The sequence below is a fragment of the Canis aureus genome, chromosome 23 (assembly GCF_053574225.1).
Source record: "Canis aureus isolate CA01 chromosome 23, VMU_Caureus_v.1.0, whole genome shotgun sequence".
In the NCBI taxonomy this organism is placed as follows: Eukaryota; Metazoa; Chordata; class Mammalia; order Carnivora; family Canidae; genus Canis; species Canis aureus.
The window spans coordinates 43,834,157-43,855,335 of NC_135633.1; the positions used below are offsets into that span (position 1 = coordinate 43,834,157).

At 38.2% G+C, this 21,179-nt stretch overlaps 1 protein-coding gene across 4 annotated transcripts in view; it reads left to right on the forward strand.

Annotated features, from left to right (window-relative positions):
- Positions 1-21,179, forward strand: part of FAT3 (FAT atypical cadherin 3) — a 648,833-nt gene that overhangs the window by 527,376 nt on the left and 100,278 nt on the right. For 3 of the 4 annotated variants that reach the window (XM_077867437.1, XM_077867438.1, XM_077867439.1), the window contains exons 7-8: positions 6,559-6,698; positions 19,857-20,132. In XM_077867437.1, coding sequence (XP_077723563.1) covers positions 6,559-6,698; positions 19,857-20,132 — 416 coding nt within the window. Of the gene's footprint in view, positions 1-1,217; positions 1,455-6,558; positions 6,699-19,856; positions 20,133-21,179 lie in introns of those variants that run through there. The other variant, XM_077867440.1, reaches the window with a different exon arrangement.

The following is a 21,179-nucleotide window of genomic DNA, read 5'->3' on the forward strand; positions in this document are numbered from 1 at the left end:
GGTGACCAATGGAGATGCTCCAGGCAGCCAAGCATGAACCCTACTAATGCCTCTTGAGACCAACTCAAAGTCAGCATGACCTTCTACTGTATTCCCAGCCATAGCAACCATAACACCTTTGACAAAATGAGAATTAGTGCAAGAGGAGAGGGGAAGTTTACAGATGACAACCCTCCCTGGACGGAATCCCTTTAGGCTGTTCCAAATACACATACAGGAATCATTATCAAAAACATAGCACCAGTGTTCATGTTTTTCCATCTTCGTGTTTCTAAACACTGCACTCTTCCTAATCCTCTCAGTATTAATGCACCAATGCACAGAGCGGTTCTCTTAATGAAGACCTACAGGGTTGTCCCTCTAGTCTAGATGCTTCCATCACAGAGATTTCACCATAGATCTGGTAACATCTAGCTGAGCTTCTCCTGCAAATTGAACTAACTGGGCCCGATGCCCAAATAGAACATGATTTTATTTCCATCCCCAAATCCAGCCAACAACATCTTGAAACACTGACTCTGTTTCACCGCAGAAGTTAAATCTTTTCCCCAGGTGCTGGGGTTGCTCTCAGGATCAAGATGATCCCCCTTCCATCCAATCCTCCTTTTGAGAATGCTTTCTAATTGAACAGTCATTTTTTTTTCAGTTTGCTGACAGTCTTTCCCCTTCTCTAAAAACCTATTGTTTTCCTTATCATATTCAGATGTTTCCTTCTCACTTTCAGGATTTCTTGCTTATTTATCCTTGGCCATCCAGACTCTCCTCTCTCTTCCCTTTGGTAACTAAGCATCTTCCTTGGCCAAGCTAACTCAAAGGGAAAAGGCAGGGAACAGCACTTCCCAATGCTTAAGAAACTTGGCAGTATACTGTCGTTGAATGCTGGCATATACCATCGGTATGGTTCTGAAAACGAGATCTCAGGTTTAAGTTTCAGTCTTGCTTGGGTATATACTCTGTGACTCTTCCAAGGGAGTCAGGATTTGGTTCCTTTACAGACCTATGGCTTTTAGACACCCATCCAGACATTCCAGGTTACAGAGCATACAGCATCCTGGACTTAGCACTTACAGTTTACAGATGCCGTAACAAATGAATTCTCATTAAGTAAGCAGAAATAGTGTTTCTGCATGCTTTTTCCCCTGGGAGTATATTCTTCTCATTTCCATATTTCAGATCTACCTGATTCTTATTTAACTGCATTCCTTTTTCTCCTACAGTATAATTCACAAAATCTGTGGCAAACAAGATCTTGTTCCCGAATCTGGACCCCCGTTCCACGGATCTGCCAGTCACTTTCCTGTTCCTCCAAAGGGACCACTGTTAACAATACTATGTAGTGAGACCCTCTTCAGCTTCCAGAAACAGAAGCGCTCCTTGTAACCCAGTGAAGAAAGCTGTAATTAAAAGGAAACATAATAAAGTTCAGCTGTTCTGTGTTTAAACAGCCCAATGCACAGCATGTTCCTTCTCTGTGTTAAAAGGGAAAGAAAATGAAGACAACAAAAATAGCCCATAATCCTTTGTGGCTTTATCACATATCATCACACTTCTCAGGAGACTGTGATTCAACCCAGCAGCTCCTTGATTTACATTCTTTTTAATGTGTGCAATCTGGTTCACAGTTCATTCCCCATATCTTTATCCCAATGGCAAATATTTGTATTGTAAAGACCACCATTATTACACACTTCAAACAATCCCTCGTCACCCACAGTTTGATGGCGGATGCTGCCACCCACTTTTCTAGCTTTTTGCCTGTTACTTAGGGTAAGAAAATGGTTTTCCTGTATATAGTAAGCACTTAAAATATCTTTGTTTGTTTTCCTTGAAAACAATTCTCTGATGGCACAAGCTAGCCCACAGGTCCAGCTCTAGCCAAAATACCTCTCTGTGGTGCAGGTATATAAAGATCACCTTGGCTCATAGTTTGACATAGGTTCCTACAGACTTTGGCTTCAGGGCTGCTTCTGTCACATAAACTTAAACCTGTCCTTGAACCTTGTCCCCAAGTGGAGCCATCCCTTAGAGTTGGATCAAATGGGCAAGGGAAACTCTTTGATAGCAGTAGCAGAGGCCTGTTCTCTGACTACAGATTGAGTCTTTTCTAATCAAGTGGCCATGTTTCTTTGTCAAAAAACTCTTACCTACCCCTCCTGAGAGAAGCCATGTCTGCGTACCATTTCTGACACACCTGTTTATCCATTAGAGTGGCATTTGCTCAAAGACATTCCGTTGACCTCAAACTCTTCATTTCTCCTCTTTTGTACTCTGTTCCTAATTTGATCCCAAAAAATCCTCCCTTTTCTCCATAGCAACAATACAGGCCATAGGAACACATCTGAAGAGGTTTTAAGGAATAATTAAAGGCCTAAACAACACTTTGAATATCAATTGTTTTAAGAAAATGAATTTTAAACCAGATTCTAGAAGGGATTTTCCTTCCTATCACTGTTTCCTGACCTCTACCCAGCATCTCCTGCCTTCCATGTAAATAACCTTTTCAGCCCCATACTGTGCTTGCTTCATTCCAAGACAGAAAATTATTCATGATCAAACCATGATCAGTGTTTAGCATTTTTCCTTAAGTTTGATGTACATGCTGAACTTGAATGAACAGCTTGTGAACGACTCCCTTAATTCATTGAGATTCAACTGCTTTAGTGTTTTGGAAGCCTCTCACACAACACATCCCCCTTGGTGACTACTAGATTTTGATTGGTGTTTTCACAATTACACACAGAATGGAACAGAATCATATGCTAGGGGAGGGGCCTGCAAGCTTCTCTAAAGGGAAAGTGGTGTGCTACTCACCACTGGATCTCATTATGGAGAGATGGTGATCCTTTGTACCCTTCTTTAAAGAAAGAGTTGACCAGATCATGATCTAGTGCCCTGCTGCCCAGCTTATTCAAGCAGTAGCTGCTGGCTTCAAGTATTTTCACTCTTGTCCCATATTTGAAGCTTTCTAGGACGTTCTGACTTGTTATGTTTAACTTTAGAATCCACTAGAAATCCAGCGTTCCTCTTCTGCTCTTTGTTTACTCTATCACACCCGTCTTGACCAAAAATGGTCACAGAACAATGTCCCCGACATGAACTATCTGTTATGTGGGCTGTTCACAACCTCGCTTTTAACCATCTCTGCCGCACACCCCTGCAGCAACGCTCAGGCTGTGACTTTTCTAATTTCCCACTTTGTTGAAACTCAGACCGGCTCGGCAGTGTCCTCCCCTGTCCCCACCTTTTGTTTAGCCTAACGCTGCTGCACTAGCACACTCTGGCTTTGCATGTTGTGTTACTGGCTCTGAGGAAGCACATCTTATTTAAATGGAATGCTGCTAGTGAAAATGGACTCCTTCCATTTGATAGTCTCACCCCAGATGAATTGGACATGGTTTCCTATGAAATGAAATCACCTTTCAGGCTAAAAGGGAGCCTGAGAAATGAGCCCTGGGGGAGAGATATGGAGTCGTTTATGAAATGGGATGCCTAAGTGGTAGGTTATTAAATTGTGTGAGGGTTGATGGTGAACTGCTGGTCTAGATTCCATGTCCCTTGTCAGAAATTCATTTTAAAACTGAGGGAAGATTTTGAGAAACTTGTTTCACATGATCTTGGTTTAACTAGGAGCACATGCCCTGGAAGTGACTATCAGAGACTGCTCGCCATATTGATGGACTGAGAGACACTTCACAGGCTCTGTCTCTCAAGCTCCCCTTGATCTGCTTTCCATTTGCCTATCTCCCTACCCCTTTAGAGGTTTCTAGTCCAGAGTATTGGAAACAGTAATGGTGGATGAGGGAGATACACACACACATACACACACACACACACACACAGAGGCAGGAAAAGAGAGAGCTATAAAATATTACAGCCATAAAAGTAGCCAAAAATGTTTTTTCATAGGAAAAGTGACTAATAAGGGCACCTCAGTGGCCCAGTTGGTTAAGCTTCTGCCTTTGGCTCAAGTCAAGATCCAGCTTCCTGCTCAGTGGGGAGCCTGCTTGTCTCTCTCCCTTGCCCCTCCCCCCACTTGTGCATTTTCTAAAATAAATAAATAAAATCTTTTAAAAAAGAAAAATGATTAATAAGAAAGCACAATCTATATGCCGTTTGTAAAACATGTAAATTTTATGCCATTGAGCCCATGAAATGATTATGTATTTCAGCACAGAGCCCTGAGGAAAAAGTCGGGCAGTGAGGGAGACCACATAGGATTTCCCCATTTAAACAGGAACTGAAACTGGAAATCTTGGCTTGCATGTTCTCTAAATTTCATTTTCATTCATCTTTAAATGGGAGCAAACCAAAGTTTCATAATTTGCATAATTTCCATTTTTCCTTGACCTACAAATCTCCACCTTCAGAAATAATTGACATTGAAAGATGACCTTTTGCTATATCCTAACCCTGCCCCCATCCTCCCAAAATAATGTGATTTCATATTTAATAAAGTAGCAATCTGGTTAGGAAAAGATTCTAAAAAATGATTTTAAGTGTGATTTAAAATATGAAGTAATACCCACCCAAGCAACACAGGTAATGGCATTTTACTCCTCCCTTGCACACAGGTCTGACATATTTTATGTCCTTCCTTTGAAATTTTCCATGGTGGGGCATCTGGGTAGCTCAGTGGTTGAGCATCTGCCTTTGGCTCAGGTCATGATCCTGAGATCCTGGGATCAAGCCCCACATAGGGCTCCCTGCAGGGAGCCTGCTTCTCCCTCTGCCTGTGTCTCTGCCTCCCTCTCTGTGTCTCTCATGAATAAATAAATAATACCTTTTAAAAAAAAGAGACTTTCCATGGCAAAATTTCTTTTCAGAATGTACCAGTTGATAGCAAATGATTTTTCTTTGCTCATTAGGCTGGTGATTCAAGATGCTTGAATCAGCCTTATGTTTTATATCATGTGGTTATCAATAGGAAGCACTCTCTTTGAAAGAGATCTATGACATGGGGCTTGCTTCCCTGTTAAGCCTGATTTCTTCCCCTTTCTCCTTCTCCTGCTCCTCAAAAGAGTTTTTTGGACTTCACATTAACTGCTCCTTAGTAAATCAATTAAAGGTATTAATTGGAAGATGAGTCTCTTTTTAGATGAAATTTCTGAAAAATATATCATCTACAAGTAATTCTGTGGTCCCCCGTATCTCCATAACTTTAATTAAATGTCAAGGGCAATTATGTTCTCGCTAGCAATTAAATAATCTGAACTGTATATGACAGTTGCAAGCAATAAGTATTTGAAATATATATGACCAGGTTTTTGGTTTGTTTGTTTTTATGTAAACCATATGATTTATTTTTTGTCACTGTACATCAAATTCTACTAGTTCAGGTAAAATTCTCTTTTCCCTTAAGTCATTCACTTATTTGTAATTGTAATATTGTAGAAATTGTAAATAGTATTGCTCACGGATCAGCAAAATGAAATGCAAAGTAAGTTGAATGTAAGAGAAGCCAAGATGTCTTTTCTAAAATATGAAATTAAATAAGTGCATTGCCCTATGTGCTGTAGCTAAATAAAATTACTATCCAAGAACAGAATTAATTGACATCATGGAATTTCAGACTAAAACAAATAGAGCTTGTGAACATGTACTGATACTTAATTAAAATCAGTCCAGCACTTGTACCATTATCTTTTCTCTCTCTTAAAAAAAAATTCATTTTAGGAAAGATCATAAACTACATTTTAGTTCACAGAGATGGAAACAGCTACAGTAATTTCAAAACGCCCCGTATTGGCTTAGTACATTATTCACAGATTGTAGGCTATACTTGGTCTGATGGAAGGGGGAGGAAAGTTTTCTAAACTTTCATACTGATTGCTTTATGAGTTGAAGTCACATAAACTGATGTATTCTTCTACCTTCTTCCTGATTTCATTTTGTAAATCTGCCATAAACTTGCTACCTTTTTGGGCAAAAAAATAATTCACACTGTCAAGATGGCAAAAAAAAAGTTTTTGTCTGTAAATATCCCAACTGCAGATACAGAATTTTTTATATGAAACTCAATTTTTTTTTTTGCTTTTTCTGATTTTCTAGTATTCATACTTTTATTTCTGACATCTATGGGAGGGAATCTGAACTTTACCAACCAAATGTTTACCATCAATCCTAGAATAGATTTAAGAGTGTCTACACATTTTTGTTATTAATCGGACTGTTTGTTTACTTAGAATTGAATCTATGTTAGAAAAGCAGAAAAGTCTACAAATTCTTAGCAGAAAAACCATAAGGGATTGGAGGACATATTTAGCTTTCTAAATATTTTAGTGGGTCAGTTTATACTTTACTTCTCTAACATTAGTACTGAGGATTTTCTTTGCAATACATTATTTTCTGTGACATTTGTAAGGCATTGTAGAGGCTGTGTTTGGAAATATAAATTAAGTTGGAAATAAAGAGGTCCCATTTAAGATGTACAAAATTGAGCCATAGGGATACCTGTCAAAAATATTTCTATATAAGAGCTCTCTTTAAAGCTATATGCTTCAATAGATGTAATAACTTCTCAGATATGCTAATTGAATGTTGTTTTTGTGAAACCATCAGGGGGGAATTTTGACAGCTCTTTTGACGCAGAGAAAGGTGTTGGGACCATTGTCATTGCAAAACCTTTGGATGCAGAACAGAGATCCATCTATAACATGAGTGTGGAAGTTACCGATGGGACAAATGTTGCTGTGACTCAGGTAAGAGGTCAAATTACTAAATGGTGAGAATGCCCAATATTCTGCTAATCAGTGGCTCAAGTGATCAAAGAATGTATTGGAACTAGTAAATGATGTTTATGGATTCCTCCTTTAAAAAAAAGAAAAAAAAAAACATTTAAGAGAACAACCTAGAAAAAGAATTCTGTCAATGGTGTTGTATCACTTAGCTGTGACTATTCATGCATGGAAGACTGATACGTGTTTGCTTCTTGATCAGTTGCTGTAGATTTATCTTTTTGACAACAAAGTCAACTTTCCTTGAATTTACAAAGGAGAGGACGTGTATATTGTCTGGGTCAATGCACCAGTGTATTCTTTACCTTTCATTTGTCAGTCTGAGAGTTAGAGTTAGAGGCACCTAAGAGTCTAAATTCATTTAACAAAGTAAGATGAGTGATATGTCCAAGGTCACACAGGCTTCAGTAAGAACAAAGACTGATTTAGGTGCCCTGGCTGCCATCTCTAACACTAGCCTCTATGCCAATGGTCCTTCATCCTGGCTGCACAGTAGAATTCCCCTGATCATGGGCCCCAGGGTGTCAAAACCACTGAACCCTCAGCCCCATCCACAGAGATCCTATATGATTCTAACAAGCAGCCAAGGGTGAGGGCCATTGCTTGGACTCTCTTGAGTGTTGATGAAAGGGCATTGAGAGCAAGGAGGGGGAAAAAAATCTCTAGATGAGACTAACACAGTGTTAGATATCAATAGGGTGGCAGATTTACTCTAAATATAAGAAGAGTTTTTTAGTTTTCTATTTTAGCACCAGAGGCCATAGGCTAGTTACTGGAGAGGACTGGCACACATGCATGTCCCATCCCCCTTCCATTCTCCCTGCTTCTCTCTCCTGTTCTCATGACCCCAGAAGCCATCACTAATCAATCAAGGTTCTTTGTCCTGCTCAGCCCAAATGTGCCCTGAGATGACTTAACACAGTGTTTCGGAAGCAAAGACGAAATTGTTGCCAACCCTAAAGTTAGCAAATGTTGATTTGAGAGGTGATGTAAGCTCTTGTAACTATGTAGTTTTAAAAAGGAGGAAGATTGTTTCACGTGCTGCCTCTTAGTTTGAAACGGTTTCAAAAATACAGTAAGACTTTCTCCTTTGAGGCTGTTCATAATCATAAAATGGTGAAATTTTAAAGAAACATTAGCATTTGTTTCTACTTTACTTCTTACCTTGACTTACTCTACCTTTTTCTTTTCATTCAAATACACTGAAACCCAGAACATGATGTGCATGAGACAAAGCAGCCAGATGTGATGAGTCCTGATCCTTCAACCCATGTCTTTTCCTAGGATAACTATACAGCCCTAATTACCCGACAGAGTCCCATTTACACCTGTTGCACTGGTGTAACTATTAATAGTTATCCCATTCACTCTTAACATTGCCCCAGTTGGAACAATAAGTTATATAGACTCCCTACTTAAGTCTGTACTGCTTCAGAGGATATTCAAGACTAAAATACAGACTCCTGGAAAGGACACCATGGTTGAGATCCAATGGGACTCACACAATCTAAAAGCAAGCCCCAAAGACATACAAAGCAACCCACTGAAAGATTGCTAAGTCTTTATTGCTCATTCTACTCTTGGAACTGGCCATTTCTTAGTATAGCCAACCTCAACATTTTAGCACTGTTTAAAAACACAAGACATATTTGAGTAAAATACAAATAAAGCATGGAACCATACTCATTTCCATACCTTTCTCCAGGATTTTATAACAGTTGGATTAAATGGTAATTCATTGTGCCCTGAATGTTTTAAGATACAAAATAAATGTGTTTAGGGTGAGTGAACAAATAGTAGTTTTTAGTCAGCAGGGCCTTCATGGCAGGTAGGCTGGATCTTCAAAGCACACAACTGATTCATATTAACTGAAAAAAAAAAAGTCCATGAAACTCTTCTTTTAGAGTTTCATTAGGACCAGATGAGAAGCCATTTCACAGCATGTATTCCACAAGTATTTCTTGGTTTCATACCATGTGATAAGAGCTATGCTAGATGCCTAGGGTCACAGTGAGTCAGTTTTAAAACCAGATGACTGATGTACACACATTTAAAAAAAAAGTTAACTTGGAAGCATATATTATAAGACAATGGACACATTGTTCAAGTCCTACTTTGGCTGATTTTAGTTCAGATGAATGCACCTTAGACTTTTCTCCAGAGCCTATGGGAAGAGTTAGAGAATTGGGGTGAAGTTGGAGTTTTCCTTTGGCAAGGCCAAAGCTAAGTAGATTAATGAAAGGTAGCAGGAGATTTTCTTGTCTAAAACTGCCAAGTCACTCTGTGTCTCCACAGGTGCTTCTCAAGAAGTAAGAATTAACTATTTCCAAAGTCTAAACTTGTGTGTCACCATTACTACCACCAGGAAAACTCCGTCCTTAAGTCTGTGTTTGGGCCTGAATACTACCCTGCCCCCAGCCTCTGTCAATCCAGGCCTCTGCTCACATTTGCCACAGCTCCTCTGACAATAAAGACAGAAGCGGCTCTCTCAATTAGTCAAAGCATTCAGTATCAAGAACATTTTTACAAAAAGATGTTTTGGTAAAAAAAAAAAAAAAAAGAGAGAGAGAGAGAGAGAAAGCATTCTAGATTTCTCTTAGAAATCACTAAAGCATGCTCCACCCCATAACCCTAGGCAACTTAATGATTCCACCATCAAAGAGATACCCTTCGCCATATAACTAAATAAATGTTTTGTAGCCCAAAAACACCTGTTCAGTTTTCCTTTGGGAACTTTTCTCTACTTTGTTCCTTTGGAATCATAAAACATCTATGACAAGGGCTTCAAATCAGCCAGAAACAACATGTTGAATTTTACTTCACAAATGTCAAATAAATCAGAGCCTCAGGGATCTCTGTGTATACATGAAAACCCTTCCATCATCTTCATTTTTATTCTGTTGTCCCAACTTGTAGGATTCTTGTGCCTCAGAGCTACAATATCTGGCGGCAAATAAATATCCTTTTCCTTACAGAGATTCCCTAGCATGAGTACAGAATATAAAAAGGTTCTGTGGATTTCAAGTTCTAAAGATTCCGATGTACTAAATGAACACTTAAGCAGATGACTTTCTCCAGCTAAAGTAGGAAGAGATGCACCAAAAGGGGATTTCAGAGATTTCAAATGTGAGATGATTTGAAACATCATTGCTAGGTCAGGTATGGAGGAGGTGATGTGGCAAGAAATGCAGGTAGCCTTTAGGTATTGAAAGGGCTTCCAGTTGTCAGCCTGCAAGGAAACAGAGACCTCAAGCCTCCAAACTCGAGGAACTAAATTTGGTTAACAACCTGAATGAGCCTGGAGCTGACTTCTAGAAAGGAACACATCCCCGCGGACCCCTTGACTTTGATTTCATGAGACTCTTAACTCAAGTAAGCCACACTGTACCCAAACTTCTGACTTACAGGAGTTAACAGGAGATAACAACGGATGTTGTTTTAAACCAAGTTTGTGGTAATTTGTTATGTTAGAAGTAGGAAACTGTTGTCATCTTCATTTTACGGAAAAGGAAATTGAGGCAAAACAAGATTACGTAGCTTGAGTAGATCAGGTTTCAGACGTAGGTATCTGGATTCCAGAGGCTGCTCTCTTAACCACTGCACTGTGCCACCTCTCAAAAGCAAGGACAAATCTTTGTTACCTATTCTAAGGCAGGAAGAGAAACTCACTTGGCTCTACTACTTATGAGCGGGGGACACTTTTTAAGATTGCTTCCTGGGGGACACAGTGCCACCTATGGTTGTTAGAATGTCTCATAGCCAGCCATACATGCAGAGGAGAGAGCAAAATACCCCATCCCCTCATTGCCTCTGCTCAGCCTGATGAGTTTATGGGCCACAGGGAGACACTTTACCAAGGATGAGAAATTAAAAGGTTTAACAACTTTCCCCATGTATCTATCAAACCTATATGAGCTATTGTGTCTTCGTAGCAAGTGTAAGTAAATTTAGAGCATGGCTCTTCCAAAGGATCAATGGATGGAAAGATATAATAATACATAATGCCTGATATTTGCATAGTGAGACTTAACCAAGCTTCTTTCTTAAGTTTCATTCATTCCCAGCAACTTACCGTGAATAGTTTAATCAAATATTATCATTATACTCATTTTTCTGGTGAGGAACCAGCACACAGATTGGTTGGGTGACCACCCTAGGTGTACACAAGTAAAGAGGTCCAAACCCACTTTTTTCTTCTCAAAATCAGCTATCTCTGAAAGTTTCTCTGAAAGTATCTGTATATACAAAATATATGATTCATTAGGGGAAGCATTTGCTTTAAGGGAAGGAGCACTGACCTTGAATCAGGTGACCCAAGTTTAAGTCAGCACTTAACCAGTTGCAGGTGGCTCTGTCTCTGTGAGACTCAATTTCTTCTATGTAATGGGGATAATACCTTCCATACTTCTTGGGTTATAAGAATAAAATCAGGTCTTTTTTTTTTTTTTTTACTTTTTAAAACATTTTATTTATTTATTTGAGAGAGAGAGAGAGCACAAGCAATGGGAGGGGCAGAAGAAGTGGGAGAAGCAGACTCCTCACCAGGGAGTCCAAGGTGGGCTCCATCCCAGGACCCTGGGATCGTGACCCGAGCCAAAGGCAGACACTTAACCAAATGAGCCACCCGGGCACCCCTAAAATAAGATCTTTTGAGATATCTTGAGTTGTGTGATGTGCTGGACACATGCAGCTTTTATTATTAGTCTCATCCTCAACTTAAATTGGAATAATAAACCTGATAACTATAAAATATTGTGTGTGCATCTTTCATAGTTATTCATGAAAGACAGCAGAGATATTCATACCCAAATAATAATCTAAAAATTACATTGGTTTGATTCAGGGACTTGTGACATGTACTTTGGTGATTTTAATATGCTTTTCTTATTCAAGTCTTGCTTTGATTTATAAATATAGGAAAATCAGCTTGTATTTGTATGCTCCACAGCCAAACCTTAGATTAAAAATCTTTCAGATAAACTCCAAATTTCTTCAGCCCCACAAAAGCAGTTAATTGAGTTAATTAGCCGCAGAGGTTTTCTGCCAAAGAGTGTGTTTTCAAGGGGGCTGAGAGGTCTGGGACCAGCATTCCTCAGGGTAGCCTTGCTCTTCACAGCCTTGAGGATTCCATTCTTCTTTTGTCTCTAAGCAATGCGTTGGGAGTTCCTTGCTGGTCTCCTTCCTCAAAATGCAGACTTTATCTTGAGGATTTAGACTTTTTCTTATCCTTTCTCTCCATCTTGCTCCTGCTTTAAATTGAATTACTTTTTAAATGAATTACTTTTGCCGAAGCTGCTCCATGATTCCCTGGATGCAGGAACTCCCAAGAAATACTTCCTTTGTCTTCTTTAGCATCATCTCCCTCTTAGTAGGTGAAAAAGGAAGTAGCCACAAGCTTCCTTGTACATTTACGTTGGGAAAAGGCTAGAAGTAGTACAATTCTATAGAGATCAAATAAGGCAGAAAGCCAACTGTAAGGTGAAACTTTCTAGTAAAAAAATAATGACAATAAAACTTCACTGAATGTCATTGATTTTTGTCTAACAACTTACAAGTAAATCAGTTTTTGAAAATGGATTCCAATTTTAAAGGCAGCAGGGAACTTTCTATTTAGAATGATCCTATGATTAAGGTTCCCAGAATGAGAATGGTCATATCAATTATCTCTTGTGTCAGTTAGGATTTCTGTATAGCAAGACATATAATATTTGCATGCATAACTGTTCATATACATGTTAGGTGCATTTATAATAAATGTGTATATAATTTAAGTACACATGGAAATGGTAGAATGGAATGAGTGTAGAGTTAGGCTCTATATGAACTAATTTAAACTGGCCTTGCCATTGGAACTTTGGGCACCGCCCCCCCCTTAACTTCTCATATTCTCATTTTTCCCATTGATACCCTGGAGACCATAAAGCTTAAGAAATGAATATGATGTGGATTTATAAATTGTTAAATAAACGAACCAACATGATTTTTCTACTTATATATTCAAAAACAAAATTTGTAAGCTTGGAGAGAATACAGGGGGCATTACTATTGAAATCATGTAGAATGTTTTAAGTATTGGTTTCGAAATGCCAACAGAGGCAGAACACAGTTTCAGTAATTTAGGATTTAATTGGTTCTAATAAAAGACAGAGGCCTTACTCTATAACTCGCCCCATGGACAGTTCATTCCATGAGCCTTTGTAAAGCCAAGCTTGGCATCTACCCATACTTAGCTTAGATGAGCCTGCAAAACCCAAAGTGTTTGTGGTGGGCAGCATTGAATCCAGCTCTGAAGAGACTTCCTACATTCAGGTTTCCTCCTGCTTTGATTCCATTGTACTTCTTTGGGCCTTTCAATTACCATTTTGAGCACAACATCTTTGAGAGTTACTTTGCTTTGTTTGTTAGTTCAGGAGCTCACAAATGGCCCCAACTGTGGGAAATAAAAAAGCAAATGAGGAAAAGGAAGTCTTTTACAGAGAAACACTTGTTCTGACTGTAGATTAGGCTCAAGACAAAGCAAGCAGAAAGAGGCAAGCTTTTCAGGAGCACATCAACTTTGAAACTTCCCGAAGGTCAGGGCAGCCTTGCTGGCTGGAAAGGCTTTTTTTATCCCGTTAATATAGCTGCTTCTGTGAACACAAATATTTTAGCATCTTGACTAAGTTAACTTGAACTTTTTAAAGGAAAGAATTGGCAATCAAAGAATCTAGCACGACCTTCCAAATACAATGAAGATGAAAAACAATACCTAAAACTCACAGGCACACTTCTCAGCCCTCCCTTTTTTTTTTTACCATAAACTCCAGCCAAATCTTATTTCCATGTGAGACTTACTCTTTGGGCAGGTCTTCCTAGCACAGAGGTCATAACACTGCCCTTTTCTCTTCCTCTGAAAAGCACCTGTGCAACCAAAGTGAGTGACAGTGCAGCTATTTATAAGAAGAGCCATGGTCTGACCACATTTATTTTTAAAAGTAAATAATTTTCTAGAATGCAGCCAAATGCCTGCATATTATGTAATGGAGAATTGGTAAAAGCTTTCTCATTAGTCAGTGATAAGACAAGGAGGTCACCATCTTCACTACTATTTAACATTGTGCTAGAAGTATTAGCCAATGCAAATAGATAAAGCAATTTGCATTATAAAATTTATAAAGAAAAAGGTAAAACAAATGTTAATTCCTCAACATGCACTCCCTAGAGTTTGCACATTTTGGATATGAGTTTGGGTGCCTTTCTTTTCTTTTCTTTTCTTTTTTAGTGCAAGAGAGTGCTTGCATGGCAGCAGAGGGGCAGAGAGAGACTCTCAAGCAGGTTCCATGCCCAGCTTGGAGCCAGACAGAGAGCTGAATCCCATGACCAGCCAAAATCAAGAGTCGGACACAACCGACTGAGCCACACAGGCACCCTCAGGTGCTTTTAATAATTAATATGGTCCCCAAATTCAAAAAAACTCACAAAAATAAAAACTTTTTTTAAGTACTATAAAAATATAAAGAAATACATAATCATTGATTTAGTTGCTGCTACTATTATTACTACTATGTTTAAGAGTTTTCTTGTTGTCATTTTTGTTATTGTTAAATTATACTATTAATATTATGATGGTCATCACCTTCTTTATAATCATCATTTTACCTGAATCATGGCTGAAGAGAATAAAATATGTGGTATTACCTCTGTCTAAACTTTGTCTATCAAAATACTAAATATTTAACTATGACATTTATTGAGTGCCTGTGAAGTGTCCAGCCCTGGGCTAGATGCTGGCTATACATTGATGATCTCTGAAATTTATCTGTAATCCCAAAATCAATCTTCTCAGACCCTTGTGGTCATTTCTGGACATGCACAGAGCAGCAAAATATTTTCCCTGCTGCTATTTAACAAGATGACACTCTGCCTTCTTGTCTTATGCTATATACAAGTGTCCTTTTTGCAATCCATTTAGTGCTAGGTTTTTTTTGCATTTTTGTGTTCTTTGTTGGTAATCTCACTGTTTGAAAGACCCCAAAATGAAGTACTGAAGTGCAATCTCGTGTTCCCAAGTGCAAGAAGGACATGATGTGCCTTACAGAGAAAATATGTGTATTCGATGAGCTTCATTCAGGCATGACTTACAAGTACTGTTGGCTGGAGATTTTCTCCCTCTCCCTCTGCCCCTCCCATTGCTCTCTCTCTCTGTCAAGTAAATAAATAAATCTTTAAAAAAAAAAAAAAAAAAACCTATTTGAGGAAAACTAAAAAATCCCTGAAAAATGAAACTGTAGATCTAAACAAATGAAAAAAGACAAACTATATCCTTGGATAGGAAGACTCCATCACAAAAGATCAGTTCTCCTATGGTTGACCTATACTTTTATCATAATGCAATTTAAATTGCTATCAATTTTTTGTCAGGTACTATAGCAGTTGATTATAAAGTTCATTTTGAAGAACAACAAGCAAACATAGCCTGGAAAACCCTTAAAAAGAACAAAGAAAAGGCCTGACTTTTCTAATTAAGACATGTTGTAATGCTTTTGTAATTAAAATATTTTTATGAAAAAAAAATATTTTTATGTTGGCATATGAAAAGACGAACCAATGGAATACAATAGAAAAATCTAGAAATAAACCATTTGCATATGGAAACTTAGCATACAATAAAAGTAGCCCCTTGAATCAGTGGGGAATATATTGTCTTATAAAAAGTAGTATTAAAATAAATGGAAAGCCACGTGGAAAAAATAAAACTGGATCCATTCCTCACATAATATAGGAAACATTAAATGGAGTAGAGATATAAATGTAAGAAAAGGAAACATGTAAGTGCTATTTTTTAAAAAATTGAGTGAATGTATTCACCTATAACCTGGAAGTGTAGAAAATGTTCTAAACTCTGACTTAGGGTCCAGAAACAATACCAAAAAGATTGATGTATTCAATTCCATGAAAATAAAAATAAAAGCTTTTGCATGGCAAAAAAAAACAAAAACCTCACCATAGCAAAATAGTTAAATGACAAAATTGAAAACATATTTGCAATTTTATCACCATGCTTCCAAAAATAAAGAAGGAAAAGGCCATCTAATCCATAAAAGAATGAGCTGATATAAATAATTTTCACAGAAAAAGAAATGCAAATGACTCTTAAACATATGAAAAGATGCTCATCCTTACTCGTAATAAGAGAAAGGCAAATTACAAGTACACTGAAATTTTTTTATCTATCAGATTGGCAAAAAATACAAAAGTTTGAGTGCATACTCTGTTGGCAAAACTGTGAGAGACAGTCATTCTTATATATTGCTATAGGAATACAAATTAATAAAACTTTTGGGAAGAGGAATATGGAAATCACTAACAAAACTATATAAGCACTTATCCTTTGATCCAGAACTCACGATTCTAGGGACCTAAATATATGGTAGCAAAAATATAAAAAGATGAGCACGAGGTTCATCTTTGCACATTCTTTCTAAGAGTGAAAATTAGAAACATCTTACATGAACATCAAGAGAGGAATGGTTGAATTAACTGTAATCCATCTACCCGTTGGAAGAGTATCTCTATACTGTTGGGGATTGGTCTTCAGAATATGATAATGCAGAGTTTCTCAACAAGTGACACTATTGACATTTTGGGTCAGATAGTTCTTTGTACTGAGAGACAATCCTGTGCATTGTAGAATATTTAACAGCATCCTTGCCCCCTACCCATTAGATTCCAAGAATACCCCAACTCACAGCTGTGACAATGAATAGTATCTCCAGATATTGCTAAATATCCCCTTAGGATATTTATCCCCTCATCCTCAACTGAGAATCATTGATATGCTGTTAAGTGACATGGCATATCAGGGGGCAGGGGAAAATGTATACAGTATGCTTATATTAACAAAAGAGGTGGGAGATGCCAGGGTGGCTCAGCAGCTAAGCATCTGCCTTCAGTTCAGGATGGGATCGAGTCCCACATCGGGCTGCCTGCATGGAGCCTGCTTCTCCCTCTGCCTGTGTCTCTGCCTTTCTCTCTCTCTGTCTCTAATGAGTAAATCAATAAAATATTTTTTAAAAAGAGATGGATACAATATAACATTAATCTTTAAAAAATCGTTACCTGGTGGCACCTGGGTGGCACAGTTGGTTAAGCACTGAACTCCTGGTTTAGGGTGAGGTCATGATCTCAGGGTCATGAGATGGAGCCCAGTATTAGGCTCCACACTCAGTGCAGAGTCTGCTTGAGATTCTCTCTCCCTCTGCCCCTGCCCTCTCACCCTTTCTCTCATACTTTTTTTGTAAACTTGAAAATGGTACTTTTATATATAATGTAAAACAAAATTAAATATTAAAACAAGTTTAAAATTTGTAAGTAGGGACACCTTTGTGCCTCAGCAGTTGAGCATCTATCTTTGGCTCAGGGCGTGATCCCAGGGTCCCGGGGAGCCTGCTTCTCCCTCTGCCTATGTCTCTGCCTCTCTCTGTATCTCTCATGAATAAATAAATAAATAAAATCTTTTAAAAATAAAAATAAATTAATTAATTAAATAAAATTTGTAAGTAAAGAGAAGCAAATGAACTTACATATCTACATACAAAACTCTAATGTAACTTTACATATACTGGGGCAGCCCAGGTGGCTCAGTGGTTTAGCACCACCTTCAGCCCAGGGTGTGATCTGGAGACCTGCGATCGAGTCCCATGTTGAGCTCCCTGCATGGAGCCTGCTTCTCCCTCTGCCTGTGTCTCTGCCTCTCTCTCTCTCTCCTCTCTGTATATTCTCATGAATAAATAAATAAAATCTTTTAAAAAAAAACTTTAAATATACTTATGAGACTGAATATCCCTAGTGGGATAAATCTCGAGGACTGAAAGAACTAAAAATAATATTAAATTGCTTTTGGATGATCAGAGTTGTGATATAATTATAATACCAATATTATATTGTAATTCTGAGACTTGTGTGCATGTATTTCATATAGAACAGTGAATAATTGTGATGATGTTATTGAGCATGAGAAATTTCAGCATGGGGTTTCAGCATGGGATATAGGTATAAAAAGATTGAGATTAAGTAAAGACCATGATGCCCTAATTTTGAATTGGAAGTGTCAGTGTGAACTCAGAAATGATTACTAAGAACAAAAAAACCTTTGCTGACTCTGTCCACTGAAAAAAAATTAAACACAATAGCAAATCCAATAGCAATGACCATTCCTAGCACCATTTCTAACATAAAAAGAAATCAATGCTTTTTGGACAGAGAAATAGATAATACAAGACTGGGTCAGAAAATGTACAAGGTGACCCTGGAAAAAAATCACCAGTAGTAATTATTAGAAAGCAAAGAAGCTATCAAAGACTACTAGGATTATGTCAAAAGATCTCAAAAGCCAACTTGAAGAGACTCCCACTGGCCAAGGAAGGGCCATTTGTGCATCAGTAGGTATAGTAACTACAATGGACAGAAACATATCAGCTGTGATGAAATTCATGATCTCATACTAATGCTTGGAAAAAAAAATACTCCATTGGTCACTTTAGGAGGAGCTGAAGAACCAACTCATTATTTTGAAATGGTAAACAAAAGGAAAGAATTAAGTATTTATTATGACTTTAGTAAAGTCATAAGAATAAATTGTCTTCCAGAGTAACCAAAAATTAGAGAGAAGTTTCTTTTTAGGACTTTTCTAGCTAACAAATGAGGAATAAATCAGAATTAAAATGTTACCATTTTTACATTTTTAATGAATAAATGTTATCTATGTAATGATCATCAGTGGTTGCTAATACTACATAACAAGAGTGAGAACTAGATATTATCTATATCCAGATGGAAATATACTGTCTCATCCATTAGAATTTTTTTTTTCTGGTTAAAAAAAAAAAGAGGAAGAAAGAAGGAAATTTAATGTGAATCTTATCAAGTCTCCTAGTTCAAACTACCAGTTTATAAAAAATACAGGGAACAGAACGACATAGAGAACAAAACCGAGGGGAAGCAACAAGCAAAATTCTGGCTGTGGCACCTAAAGAGAAAATGGTAACAGTTTGTTTACCACCACCAGCTACAAAATAAAAGTTGCAAGGAAATAAAAGGAGACAGAAGGAAAACCTGTGAATTAAAAGGATGTAACAACATCCTTTAATAATTAAAGGATATAACAACAAAATGTAATGTTTAGACCTTATTTGCATGTCGTGATTTTTTAAAATATGTTTCTTTTTATAATACATAGCATGCTAAAAAATTACAGAAATATGAACACCCTGAATATTTAATATTAAGGAATTATTGTTTTCTTTGTTTGGGTGCAATAATGGTAGCGTGTGTTTATTGTAAAAGTCCCTGTCTTTTAGAGATACATACTGAAATTATGGGATGTGCTTCAAAGTAAAATGGGTGTGGGCAGATGGGGGTGAATGACTACATATATAAAACAAGATTAGCTATAAATTGATCACCATCAAGCTGAGTTCTGAATATGTGAGGGTTCATTAAACTATGACTGAGTTATTTGGTTACTATTATTTATTTATAATCTGCCCAAATTTTTGTATAAGAAAATGCCTTATAAAACAACTTGAGAACCTCATATTTTAGCCATCACCAGTACCATGTTCTTCACTAGACATCTCCCATCTGAAGGAGAGCCACTGTGTGGGGACCCTGCAGTTGAGCTCTGATTGCTCTGAAGATGTCACCTCTCTGTTCCTGCCTCCCCTTCCTCTGCCTCTTTGTTACTCTTCCCACCCCGTCACTGCTTCCATGTTGCATCCACTTTAAGGAGCTCATAAGGGAACTTAAGATAATAGAAACTTAACAAACTAAGGTCACCTTGTGATCTCTTACATTGTGCCTCAAATAGTCCTGTGGAATTATCACCCCCAGGGGGCTGTCTCAGCTGTTCAATTAATGGTGAGAATATTGATTAGCTCATAGTTTATGTTCCTGCTAATGTGAACTACTGGTTTATTGTCAGCTTCTAATCATAGTGTTTTCATTTGAGATCTTCCTACATATTGAGATAGCTCCTAGAAGCTGGGCTCCAAGGACGCGGAGGGAAGAGAGGGGGAGGGGGCCTCTTTATTAGCAATGAGTGAATTGGCATTAGTCATCACTCTTGTCTTCTTTTAACTATAGGTATTTATCAAAGTGCTGGATAATAATGATAATGGCCCAGAATTCTCTCAGCTGAATTACGATGTCACAATCTCTGAGGACGTGCTTCCAGATACAGAGATATTGCAGATAGAAGCCACAGATAGAGACGAGAAGCACAAGCTGACCTACACTGTCCACAGTAGCATTGACTCTGTCAGCATGAGGAAATTCCGGATCGACCCCAGCACCGGCGTGCTCTACACTGCAGAGAGGCTGGACCATGAGGCCCAGGACAAGCACATCCTCAACATCATGGTAGGACCAGACTGCTAATTTGCTCTCCTAACACAGTCAGTGACCATTCAAGACACATTTCTTGGTCTTCAGAAGTATAGGGCACTTAAATTTTGTAAGTAGTAGTAAATTTGGTCTTCTCACAGCAGGGTCGCCTTTGTTTCTGCCTTTTTTATTTCAACAAGGAAAATTGCTATTGTTCCTCAGTGACCCGATATTTTTGCCAAACTGAAATAGTAGGTGAATTCTGCAGACAGTGCCTGCTGACAGGCTGGGAGGAACAGGTCGTGTTTTGGTAAATCTTCCAAGCGATGATATTGGTTCGCATCCAGAAGATTCTGTGGAAAAGTTGAAAAGAAGTTCCTTGAGAAGTTAATTGCAAGGGTGATCAATCTATGCAGTGCTCAACCCTTGGAAGCATTTAGAGAACTTATTTATTACTTACGGCACTGGCACTGGACCCAGTAGTAAATACTGCCATGCAAAACAGATCACCGAAGCCTGTAGAGAGTGCTAGTTCAGTCCAAACTTGGGTTTGTGGGACCTCCAAATTATGTGGAAGTTGCTTTAATTTTAAAGTGGAGTTTTCCTAGTTTACATAATTGGGAAGTAGGGATTAATAAGAAACACCCTTGATTAGTTTATGGCCTAAAACCCATCACTTTGACCACCCAAGAACCCTGTGAGCAATTGCACAGCCACTGCTCAACAACCCCCCGACTTCCTTAAGACACAGACTAAATCTTGTGTACTGATTGCCTTTAAAACACAGTAAGATGCTACCAGTTTCCTTGCAGCTGAAAGTGATGTTCCACTAAGTGCTATTTTTCCTTCTTCTCTAGTTCAAAAACCCTCCTGGGTAAAGAGCAAGGTTCAGGTCACCTGGGTGGCTCAATGATTGTCTGCCTTTGGCTCAGGGTGTGACCCTGGGGTCCTGGGATGAGTCCCGCATCAGGGTCCCTACAGGGAGCCTGCTTCTCTCCTGCCTACGTCTCTGCCTCTCTCTGTGTCTCTCATGGATAAATAAATAAAATCTTAAAAAAAAAAAAAAAAAAGAGCAAGCTCCAG